Source organism: Rattus norvegicus, chromosome 2 (assembly GCF_021556685.1).
Source record: "Rattus norvegicus strain SHRSP/BbbUtx chromosome 2, alternate assembly SHRSP_T2T, whole genome shotgun sequence".
NCBI classification, from domain to species: domain Eukaryota; kingdom Metazoa; phylum Chordata; class Mammalia; order Rodentia; family Muridae; genus Rattus; species Rattus norvegicus.
Window position 1 is genome coordinate 101,731,778 of NC_141535.1, and position 12,420 is coordinate 101,744,197.

The following is a 12,420-nucleotide window of genomic DNA, read 5'->3' on the forward strand; positions in this document are numbered from 1 at the left end:
CCTTCTTCTCTTCATAACAGATAAAAATAAATTACCCAGGCAGACCAAGCTGTCCAATTGTTCTCTGGTGAAGTGGACAGAAATTCCAGGTCCTTTCTTTTGACCTGTTGACTGCAGGAAGCTGTCAATTTCGTCACGCAGGACTTCCATAGCTTCTGGATGCTGAAGAAGATAATACATTGCCCAGAACATAGCTGGAATGGTGTTTGCTAGAGAGGCCCAGAGCAAGCCAAGATGATGTGCTGGGAGAGAATAAGTGAAAAGGAAGATTAATAGCGTTTATTACACTGATTAGATTTGCAGTGTGCTAATTAAAAGATGTTAGGACACGGACCCAGCCAAGGATCAGTGCATGCTAATGAGAACCAATAGGCTTCTGAAGTCTAATTTTCTGCTTAATGAGAATAGTTTAAAATGTAATGCGTGTTGCAGCGGGGAGGTGGGGTGCAGGAAGGTGGGGATGAGATAAAGGAGTAAATGCGGCTTAGTTATACTCTTTCTCATTATCATCATTAAATATCTTGTTTTACCACCTCAGCAAAAAAAAAAAATCAATTATCACAGAAGGTTGTTTCAGACTAAAACATTTTATCATTAGCCAATTAGAAAGAGCATAAAAAATTTTCAAGGACGTCATTTTATCTTTTTATCTCAAAGGTCTCCTGTAAATTATTTTATTTTAGCAAGTGATCATTCGGTGCTTTCTTACCTCCTATTTCAAACTCTTCATGCCCGTAGTATTTTTTCAGCATCTCCTGCCTCTCCTGAACAATTTCTGACCGTCTTTGCATCTGAGCTACTTTTTCTGGTGTGAGACATTTTATAATTTTCTTCTGCATAAATTCTGCATTTCTTAGAAGCTGAATAGGTATGTCAGATACTAAGTATGGGAAATGGTCATCAAATTTTAAAAAATCATCCCTCAGCTCACTGATAATTTGTTTTTTGTTAGCAGCAAGAATTTTTCCATATATAGTTGTAAATGTGATTTCAAATACCAGTGAACTACAGAAATCAAATACTCTTGCTGTATTCCAATCTGTGAGTTTTAGCAGTCTGGACTCAAATATTTCTTTTACTTCTTGGATCATGGTTTCCAGAAGACCATCCAGAGATTTGCCTTGTAAAAGAAGATAGCCTCTGTGAATGTCATTGCTAAGGTCGTCATTAGTTAGCAGCTTCTTGACAGAGAAGGCTTTCGCTGATAATCTTCGGCTGAACTTCTCAAAGCTTAATTGTTTTGGGTTTTTCATTACATACTGGTACTGGAAAGGGTTCAGAACAAATGTTATATACTTCCCTAGGAAAAAAAAAGAAATAGAATGTAGTTTATTTGATTGCAAAACAAAATACATACCTGAGGTCTGCAAATATTTAAATCAAAATTAAAGACATTTTAAAGAAGTTAATAGTTTTATTAAAGAATTATAACAAGATCCATTCTATTCAAAGGGCTATTAAGTCCCCTTTGAAAACAAGAGGTAAAGTGAAAATTTTCTGGAAACTTACATTTCTTGACTTTCTAAACTTCACTGATCTCTATGGCCAGTCTCTCAAAGTTGGCAAATACATCAGAGTTCCTAGTGAAACCCGTGAACTCATCAGCTGAGAGAGCTAAGACAACTAAGAAGCCAAGCTTGGACACAGGGTATTCCCTGGCTTCTTTCTCAGCCTCACTCAGCTCTGGTTTCTTACTTCAGTACTGCTTTAAGTGCATTTCATCTGATTAGAAATATCATATCAGTGGTATGCAATGGGGGCAGATAATGTCTTTCCTTCCTATAAACACACACTACATACATTTGAATAATTCACAGTGTCCATGTTTAGCTATTACTACCTGTACTCTATTCTCTCTATTCTCTCTCTCTCTCTCTCTGTAGTTTTCTTTGATGAAAACTCCCCCTTATGATTTCTGTTCCAAATGAATTACAAAAATTAGTGTAGTACAAGACAAAAATTCAGAATAATTTTCAACCAAATCTTGTAAATTATCTGGGCAATTTTAAAAACAGTTTAAATATTAAGTATATATGAGAATATATTTGCTGGGATTAATTTTTCTCCAAGTGACTCTCATCCAACGGAGTTTTCCTCTATTCATTTAACAAGGCAAGGCAATGCAGAAGTGAGGGAGGTCTGGAGTAGCCACTCTTTCTGGTTGGAAGCTGGATCTGCCTTCTCCAAATGAAGCAGAGTTTTCTGGTCATTCATTCTTTGCTTAGCCTCAGGGATGAAGACACAAAGGACCACATTGGAACAGGGCACTTTGAATCACTTCCTTTACCATTACCATGTTATTACAATTGCTAGCAGCTGTCAGAGAAATACTCAGTGTGGGGGGAGTCAATGTTCTCAGTTTTCAGAGATGATTTTGGGCAAACCTGTTTGTTTTCGCAGGTGATGATTCATGCATTCTTCTTCCCAAGTGATTGGGTTTAGTAAAATATTAATAGTATCCCTTTAAGTAAGGATCTAAAATTTAAAGCCTATGCATAAGGTTTAATTTGTAAATTATGATCTCTGGAAAATATTTTTAAATTTTTTCTACCACTTTATTTTTTACATTGATCTAAATCTAAAGAGAAATTTTAAAAAAGTATTCATCCCAAGCACTGTCAGCTACTACACCATGATCCTTTAAAACAGAAATTGGATACAGCCAGATTTCTGCTCTGTCTACAAGTCATTTGAAATAGACACATTCTTCTTCTTCTTCTTCTTCTTCTTCTTCTTCTTCTTCTTCTTCTTCTTCTTCTTCTTCTTCTTCTCTCTCTCTCTCTCTCTCTCTCTCTCTCTCTCTCTCTCTTCCACCTTTCTGTCTTCAATCTCTCTCTTTATCTACCCCTTATCAGATGAAAATATCAGATTTTTGAACAAAAATATAAATGTGAAATAATTGGCTCAAATCAGCAAACACATGTAACATCTTTTAAACTTCGATGAGTTGGTTGGTTGTAGGTGCTGTACGGTGTGCAGGGAGATAGGCAGTACGAGTGTGCATGTACCCTATTGTGCCTGTGCAACTTAGTTCTCACCTTTCGCCTTGTTGCTTCTGCTTTGTAGGGCAGGCTCTTTGGCTGGTGAGCTTCCAGGAGATTTTCTTTTCTTTGTGTCCTTGTGTCCTTGTGTCCGTGTTTGTGTGTGTGTGTGTGTGTGTGTGTGTGTGTGTGTGTGTGTGTGTGCGCATGTGTTTTATAGATACATTTGTTTGGTGTGTGTGTGTGTGTGTGTGTGTGTGTGTGTGTGTGTACATTTGCAACTACATGTGCGCATAGAAGACAGAAGTAAACACCAACTGTCTTCTTTAATCCCTGGACATTGTATTTTTGGAGACAAGATTTCTCATTGGATCTGGGGCTCATCAATTCAGCTAGGCTGGTGCCAATGAGCTCCAAGAACCCACTTGTGTCCACACACTTAGGGACACACTTTTCACACCCGCCTTTTATAGTGGTGCAGAGGATCCCAAATCAGGTCCTTGTGCTTGTGTATCTTGCACGGTACCAACTGAGCATCTGCCAAGCCTGCGAAGGTCTTTGACAGGGCCATCACTGAGAAGTTGGTTCAAAGTGACTTCTCAGTCTAGGATCTGCACCTTTCTTCCTTGCTCCAATGTTCATTTTCTTCCCTAACAAGATGATACAGACCTTCATGTCTTTTGCCTTCAATCTTTCTGAAGGAAATGTGGATCACTTTAGAGCTAGTTATGTTTTCTGGATCTTATTTTTCAAGTTGATTTGGAAGTACCAATAACCCTGGAGATTTTAGCTGGCTTTCCAACTTTTAATCTTCAGTATAAACAATTTAAGCTAAGTTTTCCAAAATTAATATTAATTTAAACCATCTGTCCACCATCTGCTAATGTGAGATGTAAAACCAGAGTTTCTTTGTGTTCTGTAATCAGACAGTTAGGAAAATACATATACATTTATAAAATGAATTTAAATTTCCGAACAAAGGGTTGTTTTTGAAAAGTTTTCTTGAAGGCTATGAATGCTCAGAGAGAAATTCACTTTTTCTTAGTGTGATTTTATGTAAATGAATACCAAGTGTCAACAGGCATGCTGCCTAGTTCACAGAGATCCTAATGCACAAACAATATCTGTTGCAATGTTTTCAAAGGAGGGGAGAATACTGTTAGAAATGAATATAAAATATTGATTTTAAAAATTGCAAAGTTTGCATTTATCTAAACTGTAAATGTCAAAAGGAGTCCCATGTCTGAAAAGATAAAGTATAAAATAATTTTCTGCCCATTAACATTGAAATGGGACCAACAAGCTTAATATCTTCCTTGTCAACTATTTCATTTTTCTTCCTTCTTATGGAGCAGACTGGGACTACTAACTCCAGCGTCTTTAGATACCCATCTATTCAGATATCATTTCCTCAGGAAGCCAATGCTAAAAATTCAAAATAATTTGATAAATGTGCTTTAAGTCTTATACACAAGAAATCTGCCTTTTAGATAATAAGCGAGCTTGGCTGTTTTCATGTTCAAGTTGGTACTGAGTAGACACAGGTCTAGGAATTCCAGTCAGTTGCTTAATCATTCCAATTATTGGAGAGATTTTCAATAAATTTTCTAAAATGGTAACATTTTAGTAAGGCAGTTCTGTGGCAGAGTTTGGATTGAATGTTGACCTATAAGCATTAGTTGGGCAGCTGACTTACTTGCTAAGAGTGATCACCATTGTATACTTGCTCCCTTTATTAGTGAGATTTCTCTAGCTGCTGACAATGATGTACAGTGGCGCTTCCCTGGGATGACATTTAGGGAAAATGATTCCATTGCACTAACACACAAAACCAATTAGAGAACTGTATTCTGTGGCAAGTCACGAATCTATGTGGTTTCTCATGGAAAGCCATACCTTTTCATTTCTTTATTAAGGTGACAATTATGTCCCTTGAGACTTTTGGGAATGGCAATCATTTTCTTGACCTGCAAAATCCATACACTCACTAATGTCACATAACAAGGGCAAGGTTGGACAACTTTTCCCTTCATTTTTTAAATAAGTCATATCACAAACTGAGCATCAAAACTGTGTATTCACAGGGCTTTTCAACAGGAATGTATTCAAAGTAGTGTAAGACATAAGGGAGCATCAGAACCTATTTACTGGTGGCTGTTTACTGCCTAATTAACAACAGACTGATGACTAAATTATTTAGGCAATCAGTGTTTAAGTCAGTATTAGGTTTCTTAGAATTTAGGATTACAGTCATCTGTGAGCATGGATTGATTGCTTTTGTTTGGTTGATTTGTATATGGGCATGTATTTATGTGTACACATATATGCTGTGTGTTAGTAAAGAATAGAGACTAACCTCAGTTGCTCAGATGCTATCCATCATGTTATTTTAAAAAGGGTCTTACCAGGATGGGAACTGGCCGACTGGGATCAGCTAACTGGACAAGGAGCCCCGTAAATCCATTTCTCTGTCTCTACTTCCCATATGTTGCATCATGCAGCAAGCACTTTACCCACTGAACTATTTACCCAGGCCCCCTCTTTTAGAAAATAAAATGTTGTTTTTGATGATTTCTTTGTTCGTTTGTTTTTGTTTTGTTGTTGTTTGTTTACAAGATTTTGCTAGCTAACCTCAAACTTGAGACCCTCTTGCTTAAATATCCCAAGTGCCGAGAAAAAACACATCCCTCCGCCCACATGCACAGACAGAGTTTTGCTTTAGAAAGTGAGTAAAACTATCCAAAGAATCTACAAATTTCTGTTCAATCATTTTAGACAACTTTTGTATAAGGTCTTAAAAAGAAAAAGCTAGAAGTTCTAAAACATTTTGTACTGCTCATTGGAAATTAGAAATTATATTTTAAAAGAATTTTCTTTCAGTTTTGAGATCCCATTTATTGTTTTTTTCTTCCATAATTTACTTTTTGTTTACATTACATCCCAATTGCAGCTCCATTCCTTCCTCTCTACCCAGACTTGCCCTTACAAATTCTTCTCCCCATTATCCTCTCCCCTTCTCCACAGAGAAAGCAAAGCACCCTTTGGTACTACACAGACCTGGTGGTACCATCTAGTGACAGCAGAAGAGTTATTAAAAAAAAGTTATTTGCTTTGCATCTTTAGTTTAGCTGTAAGAACAACTAGAAAAAGAGTGGTAGGCATATCCTTTATCTACCTAGTAGTATTTATCAACTATAATATGTTAGGGATTTTTCTTGTCAAACATCTATTATGATCCAATCAGGACTGAGTTCCAGAACAAATTCTAAGAGAGTCACTAACAGAAAAGGAAGAAGATGAATACATTAAACCATTGAGGCATGAATTGCACTGAGCAAGAGGTACTGCGTAAAACTAAGCCCAAATGAAGGGGTTCCAAAGGTTGGATAACGTGTCTAGGAAATGACCTGAAGAAGAGATAGTCATGTGAAAGCAGAATTCTGGCAGAAAGAAAGGCAAAAGGAAGGTTAAAGGCACAAAGACATGGTTTGTGTGGAGGAATGTTCCATCAGCGAGATGTATTAATGAGATCATAAGCACAAGGCAGGATGGGGGTGGAGATCTGAATGGGGGTCTTGGGAAGGTCATATTACATGTTACAATTCTTTCTAAGATGCATGATTGTTTTTGTTTCCATTTTTTTCTGAAATTACAGTTCATGCAATTATCATGGGAAAAGATTTGTCAGCTGTCAAGGGAAAGAATAAGTTGTAATAAAACTAATGCTGTCTGATCAAGGGTGAATTAAAACTAACCATATGGATGAGTCAATCAAGTTGGAGACCTAGCTTTTTATTACTCAAATGGTACATTTATATGGTAGCCATGATTTACAGAAGTTTGCTGCTGATCCACAGGCAGTAATTACTGAAAGAAGACTGCCCTAGTTCTCTAGGAATAAAAAAGAGAAAATGTAGAGAAAGACGTATTGAAATAGAAAGACATGCATTCACAAGGTCCATAAAGGACACCCAGAGTCAGTAGAGGATCCTGAAGGGCCACATTCAAGGGAGCTGGAAGCAAGTAGATATTTTAGTAAGACAGGAGAGATCAGAAAGGCATTAAGAGGAAGGGGGTAGTTAGGCTGACTTTGACCATGAATGAGAGAACAGAAGACTGGGTAAACTCCAGAAAACAAGTTGCTAGAGACATCAAAGTCAAGTCACTCTCTAAAAATATCTAGGAGACAGAGAGAGGGAGATGTATAAAAAATATAGACAGAGAGATGGAAGGAGGGAGACAAGGAGGGAGGGGGAAAGAACATGGAAAAGAAAGAAGGAATGGTGGGAGGGTGGGACAAGGGGGTGAAGGGAGAGAAGTAGGGAATAAAGGAAGGAAAGAAGAAATGAGAGAGTGAGAGAGAGTGTTGAAAATACAAGATGAAATTAGGAGACATTGAATGATTTAATGTGGCTTTAAGCTAAGGACAAAGATCACAAACAAAAAACATAAGCATGAGAGGAAGAAGTTGTGATGTGACACCAAGAAAGAGTCATGAGGACTGATACGTCTTAGAAAAGTGTGAACCACACTGAAGAGTTTACATGCTGACATATACTCCAGATGAATGTTTGCAAAGCAGGGAAAGAGAAAGGATTATGTGGAAAATTGAGATGTTTAGATTTGTGAAACCATTTTTTATGGTGCCGTAATGGCATACGTGTAAAATCGTGCATCAGTGAAAAGCCAAAGAACACAAGAAGTAGACTAGAATGCAAACGAGGAGCTGTGAATGATGCACCCACATGACCACATCGGTTGGTATCAAGTTCCATACTGAGATGAGACACTATTAACTGGGAATCTGTGACAGGAAGACAGGAAGATCAGGAACATGAGAACTCTGAGCTGTCTGCTGAAGTACCTTATACTTCTAAAATTATTCTATAAGGACACACACACATGCGCACACACACACACACACACACACACACACACACACACACACACACACACACACACACACCACATTCTAGCTCTTAAAAAATTCTCAAATAACCTAAACTAATTCAAAACAAATCCGAGACTGGCTGGTTTAGGACTTGTCAGAGGATTGTGTAACCAGGTTGTGTATATGGTCACCCCTGCACTAACACTTGCCCTTCTTTGCATTTGCTCTGCAGGGCTAGATGAATCCTCCACATTTTGCCTATGGACAAACGTGAAGACATTGAAGAGCAACCAAGAGAATATGACACACGCAAAGTACTCAGAACAGAGCTTCTTACCTCCAAGTAAGACAGTGAAAGTGTCACCACATTGCCTTTGAAGAGTTTGCAAGAAAGCTAACGGATCCTTCCAGAATTTCAGGGCCATGCCAAGATAAGGAATCCAACCTTTTATCAAGGGAGGTTCACAAGGACGCCTATGAAGAGAAAAAAAAGATGAAAGAAAACTGAAATCATTCTTACTTCAGTACCTATGGGCTATTTATCCAATCTCAGTGAACGCAGGAACTGCTCAGCTTCTGTCAGTTCACCTCTTCACTGATGCTTATATCACCATAGACTGTGCTTATGAAGATTTTTGTAGATATGTGTACATCATTCAGTTCCTGTTTTATTGAGCAACTTTTGATACTTTTTTCTTATAAGGATTTAATAGCTGCCTGAGAGCTGAGACAGTCTGATGTATTTATCACATGTTCTGTTTTCCATCAGAATACCACTGTACACCTGAAGGGTCTGTGGCTAAGAGGACCCACAGATAACCACATCAACCTACTAAATTTAATAAGAACTAAACTCGGTCCTATTATTTATATAATTTTTATTGTATGTATATGGGTGTTTTGCCTGCATGTATGTTTGTGTACAAAGTGTCTGAGGAGGTGAAAAGATCACAATAGATATCCTAGAAGTAGAGTTAAGGACAGTTGTGAACCAGCATGTGGGTACTAGAAATCCAACTAGGGTCCTTTGAAAGAGCACAATTGTTTTTTATCTCTGAAGTCTCTCTAGCAATCCCCACCCAACTTATTTTTATGTAACATTTATGCTTAATGGCTATGTATTTGGCAAGTGGGATGGCTGATCTGGATTGCCAACTTGGCACACCTGGAAAGAAGAAGCCTCAGTTGGGTAACTGCCTCCATACGATTAGCCTGTGGGCATGTATGTGGGATATTTTCTTAATTGATAAGTGATGGAAGAAAGCCTAGGCCACTGTGAACTGTGTTACCTCTAGGTAAGTGTTCTTGGATATTGAAAGACAATTGGCTGGGTCTAAGTCCTAGCCAGAGGGGGTGGGGGACCAGCTATGGTCTCTGCTTCAGTTTCCACTTGAACTACTATCCTGTCCTGATAGCCATGAATAGGCTATGACATGGAATTATAAGCCGAATAACCCCTTATCAGCCATGTTGGTTTTGGTTAGAGTTTCATCCCATCAACATAAAGCAAACTAACAAAGGTACTGTGGAATAGGTCTACTTTAGGCTAGAATTAAACTGCTTACCAACAATGTATTACAATTGATGACGACTTTATTCCATACTAACATGGGGTGCTAAGTTATGTGGGCTCAGTCATTTAAACTCCAATGTATGCAAAAACACATCTTCCCATATAGTGTTCATTCAATCTTAATAAGACTATTATATTTTTGTATGATGAAGCATTAGGGAAATGGTGCACTAGGGAACTTGAAGGTTTTCAAAATACCTTAGTGCATTCTATACATTGCATGGAGGTTTGTTCTTTACAATGAACATGTCACACTATTCATTGTTCATGTTTTCTATTAATTTAATTGATCAAAGTGTTTAGAATCTGATGGAAGCTTTAGTGTATAATCTCCTTTTTATAGCCAAAGGATCTCTTGGGTTTCAGATGTTAAGGCATTTGCCTAAAGGTTTTGTGTCTGTTTAAGGGCTTCCTGTAAGTTAGGGAGCCCCTCAGCTCTACTTTTAGCCACCTAGAAGAATTAGTCAATCCCTGAACCCAATTAAAACAGTCCAACAATGCGGGTCTCTGGATGAGCTAATAGACACACAGTAACGACAGTCTAGTGCAAATTCAAGAGCTCGTGCCATTCTCTGGGCATTAGATGTCACCGAGTCTAGCTGCCAACGTTTACATAATCAGAAAAGCAACAATAGATTAATTTTAAAAATATTTTTACTGAGAACAATAAAGACAGCAGTATAGAGCTTAGGGTATAGCTTGGAACTCAAGTGCTTGCTTGGTTTGTACTCATGGGATTCTGTATTTGATTCCTTACACCAAACAAAGAAAAAGAAACCCACAAATCCTCAGCATGGTTTTCCTGACATTTATATTTTGTCATCATTTTAAAAATAATTGTATTTAAATAATAAATATAAATAGAATTCTTTGCTAGGTATTACTAATAAAATAACTTTTAAATATGTGAAGCATTCCTTAAAATGCTAAGACATAAGAACTTTCTTCTTTTTGATCTGATATTAGCAAATGTATTTCAAAATTTCTTTTAGTCACTCATTTGGTGAATGCAATCTGATAAGATAAAAATAAGACAAACAGAATAATCCTGTCTTTGTTTTTATTCTTGGAAGGTTCAAAACACATATTCAAAAAATTTTTTGGTCCTTTGCTCTATGAGGGAGACTATATGCTTCATGACTTACATTTTGATCAATCATAAATATGACTAGCTTGGATCTAATCAAAGGTCAAGATTATGGCCATCTCAGCCAGGGTAGCTGTATTCATCGTATCAGATTTCTTAGTTTTCCACACACTAAAGCATAGTTCACTTAGACAAACACAAACAGCAGATCTTGTCAGCATACATGGGGTGGAGGCGTAGGATCAAAATAAAATCTGAGTTGATTTTTCTTTCTCTATATAAAGCATTTTATTATATAGGTAATATGATGTACATATGCACAGACATGTGAAAATAAGTCACATTATAGAAAAACATGGATCTTATTCTTCATACCTTTTCACTATTCTCTCTTAAATTTTTAAAATTTTGTGTTTGACACAGGCTGGTCGAACTCAGTATGATCTTACCTCTGCTTTCTGATATATGTACTATAATTACAGGAATATAACACCAACTCTTGGATAACTTTATTTTCCTGAATACAGTCATTAGCAACAAAGGTTGATTTTTACAATTTTATGAAAAGTAAGGTAATAAAAATCCCCACTGTTCTCAATGACTGCATTTCAATTTGTTTGTGTACATGCACAGACAGTCATAACTCAATGTTGGGTGTCTTTCTCTTCTATTCCCCACCACATTTTTGAGATAAGGATATCCTTGAACCCAGAGATTACTCACTGGCTAGACTAGCTGGCCAGTAATTTCCAGGGTGGACATCTGATTGACTAGAGTAGCTGGTCAGTAACTTCCTGAGGGCCATTTGCTGTCCCCACACACCATGCATTTGGGGCCTGGGTTCAGATAGAAGTCACCATGCCCAGGTTTTAACATGAGTATGGGGTTTCAAACTCAGGACACATGTTTGTTGGGCAAACACTTTACCCAGTGAAGCATCTCCCCAGCCAGTTTTCCCCAAATATTACACAAGAAGAAACCACACATGTGAGTGGAGAGCGGAACCTCAGATTGGAAGTTGTTCACTACTGGTCCAGGATCATTTAAAGTTTATAAGCATTCTAGTTCACAGCATTTCCTTTGAAAATGTTATCTTGTTTCCTTGATCTTCTTTTACTATGTCTGGTTTAATGTTGCATTTTCAAAAAGATCTAGCAAGGCCCTTTGTCGTATTCTAATTTAGTACAGCTAATGTCATCTTCTATGCTGTCATTCAACAAAAAGCTGTAGTGTCCATGGGACATCCACAGGAGAAATGATGGGAAGCAGAAATCCAAGTCAACACTAGCATTGTTCAAAATTAGGGAGCCACAGTTTGCTATTTTATTGTTATAGACATAGCAGGGTCATCATTTCTCACAGCTGCATTTATTCTGTCAGCAGTAAACTTAAGATTATTAAACACCTTGTCACAACTGTACACAGTTTCAGGAAAAAGATAGACAACCCATTCAAGGCAGATAATAGAATCTATCTTTATCAGTACATTTGTAAAAATTGTGTAAGGAGGAAAGATATCACCATAGTGGTCCAGAAAGGCCCATTGACTCATGGCAGAGGGCAACTACTGCGATCTTTCTTATTCATGTTCCATGTCTTTGAACATGAAATACTCATTGCTCCCTGCTACATGAGGATGTAGGATGCTCAGTGCCATGTGTGGTTAATAAAATTCTGAAGCTGGAGTGAACCTGGTTCTGATGTTCTGAGATGTAATTTAAAAGTTGATAGTTCATATTATTTCTTGATCTCACTTTAATAGTACATACATTCTCCTATAAGTATTTAAGGTAAAAAAAAAAAGAACATAGCAATCATAATGACTTGAGATTTCAAAGTCTCCTCTAAGATAAAATTCAAGTCACAATTGTGCACACACAATTTTATC

The 12,420-nt window shown here is 37.3% G+C and overlaps 1 protein-coding gene across 2 annotated transcripts in view; it reads right to left on the reverse strand.

Annotated features, from left to right (window-relative positions):
* Positions 1–12,420, reverse strand: part of Cyp7b1 (cytochrome P450 family 7 subfamily B member 1) — a 173,158-nt gene that overhangs the window by 23,973 nt on the left and 136,765 nt on the right. For both annotated transcript variants that reach the window (NM_019138.1, XM_087616411.1), the window contains 3 exon segments: positions 36–242; positions 710–1,300; positions 8,210–8,346. In NM_019138.1, the coding sequence (NP_062011.1) occupies positions 36–242; positions 710–1,300; positions 8,210–8,346 (935 nt within the window).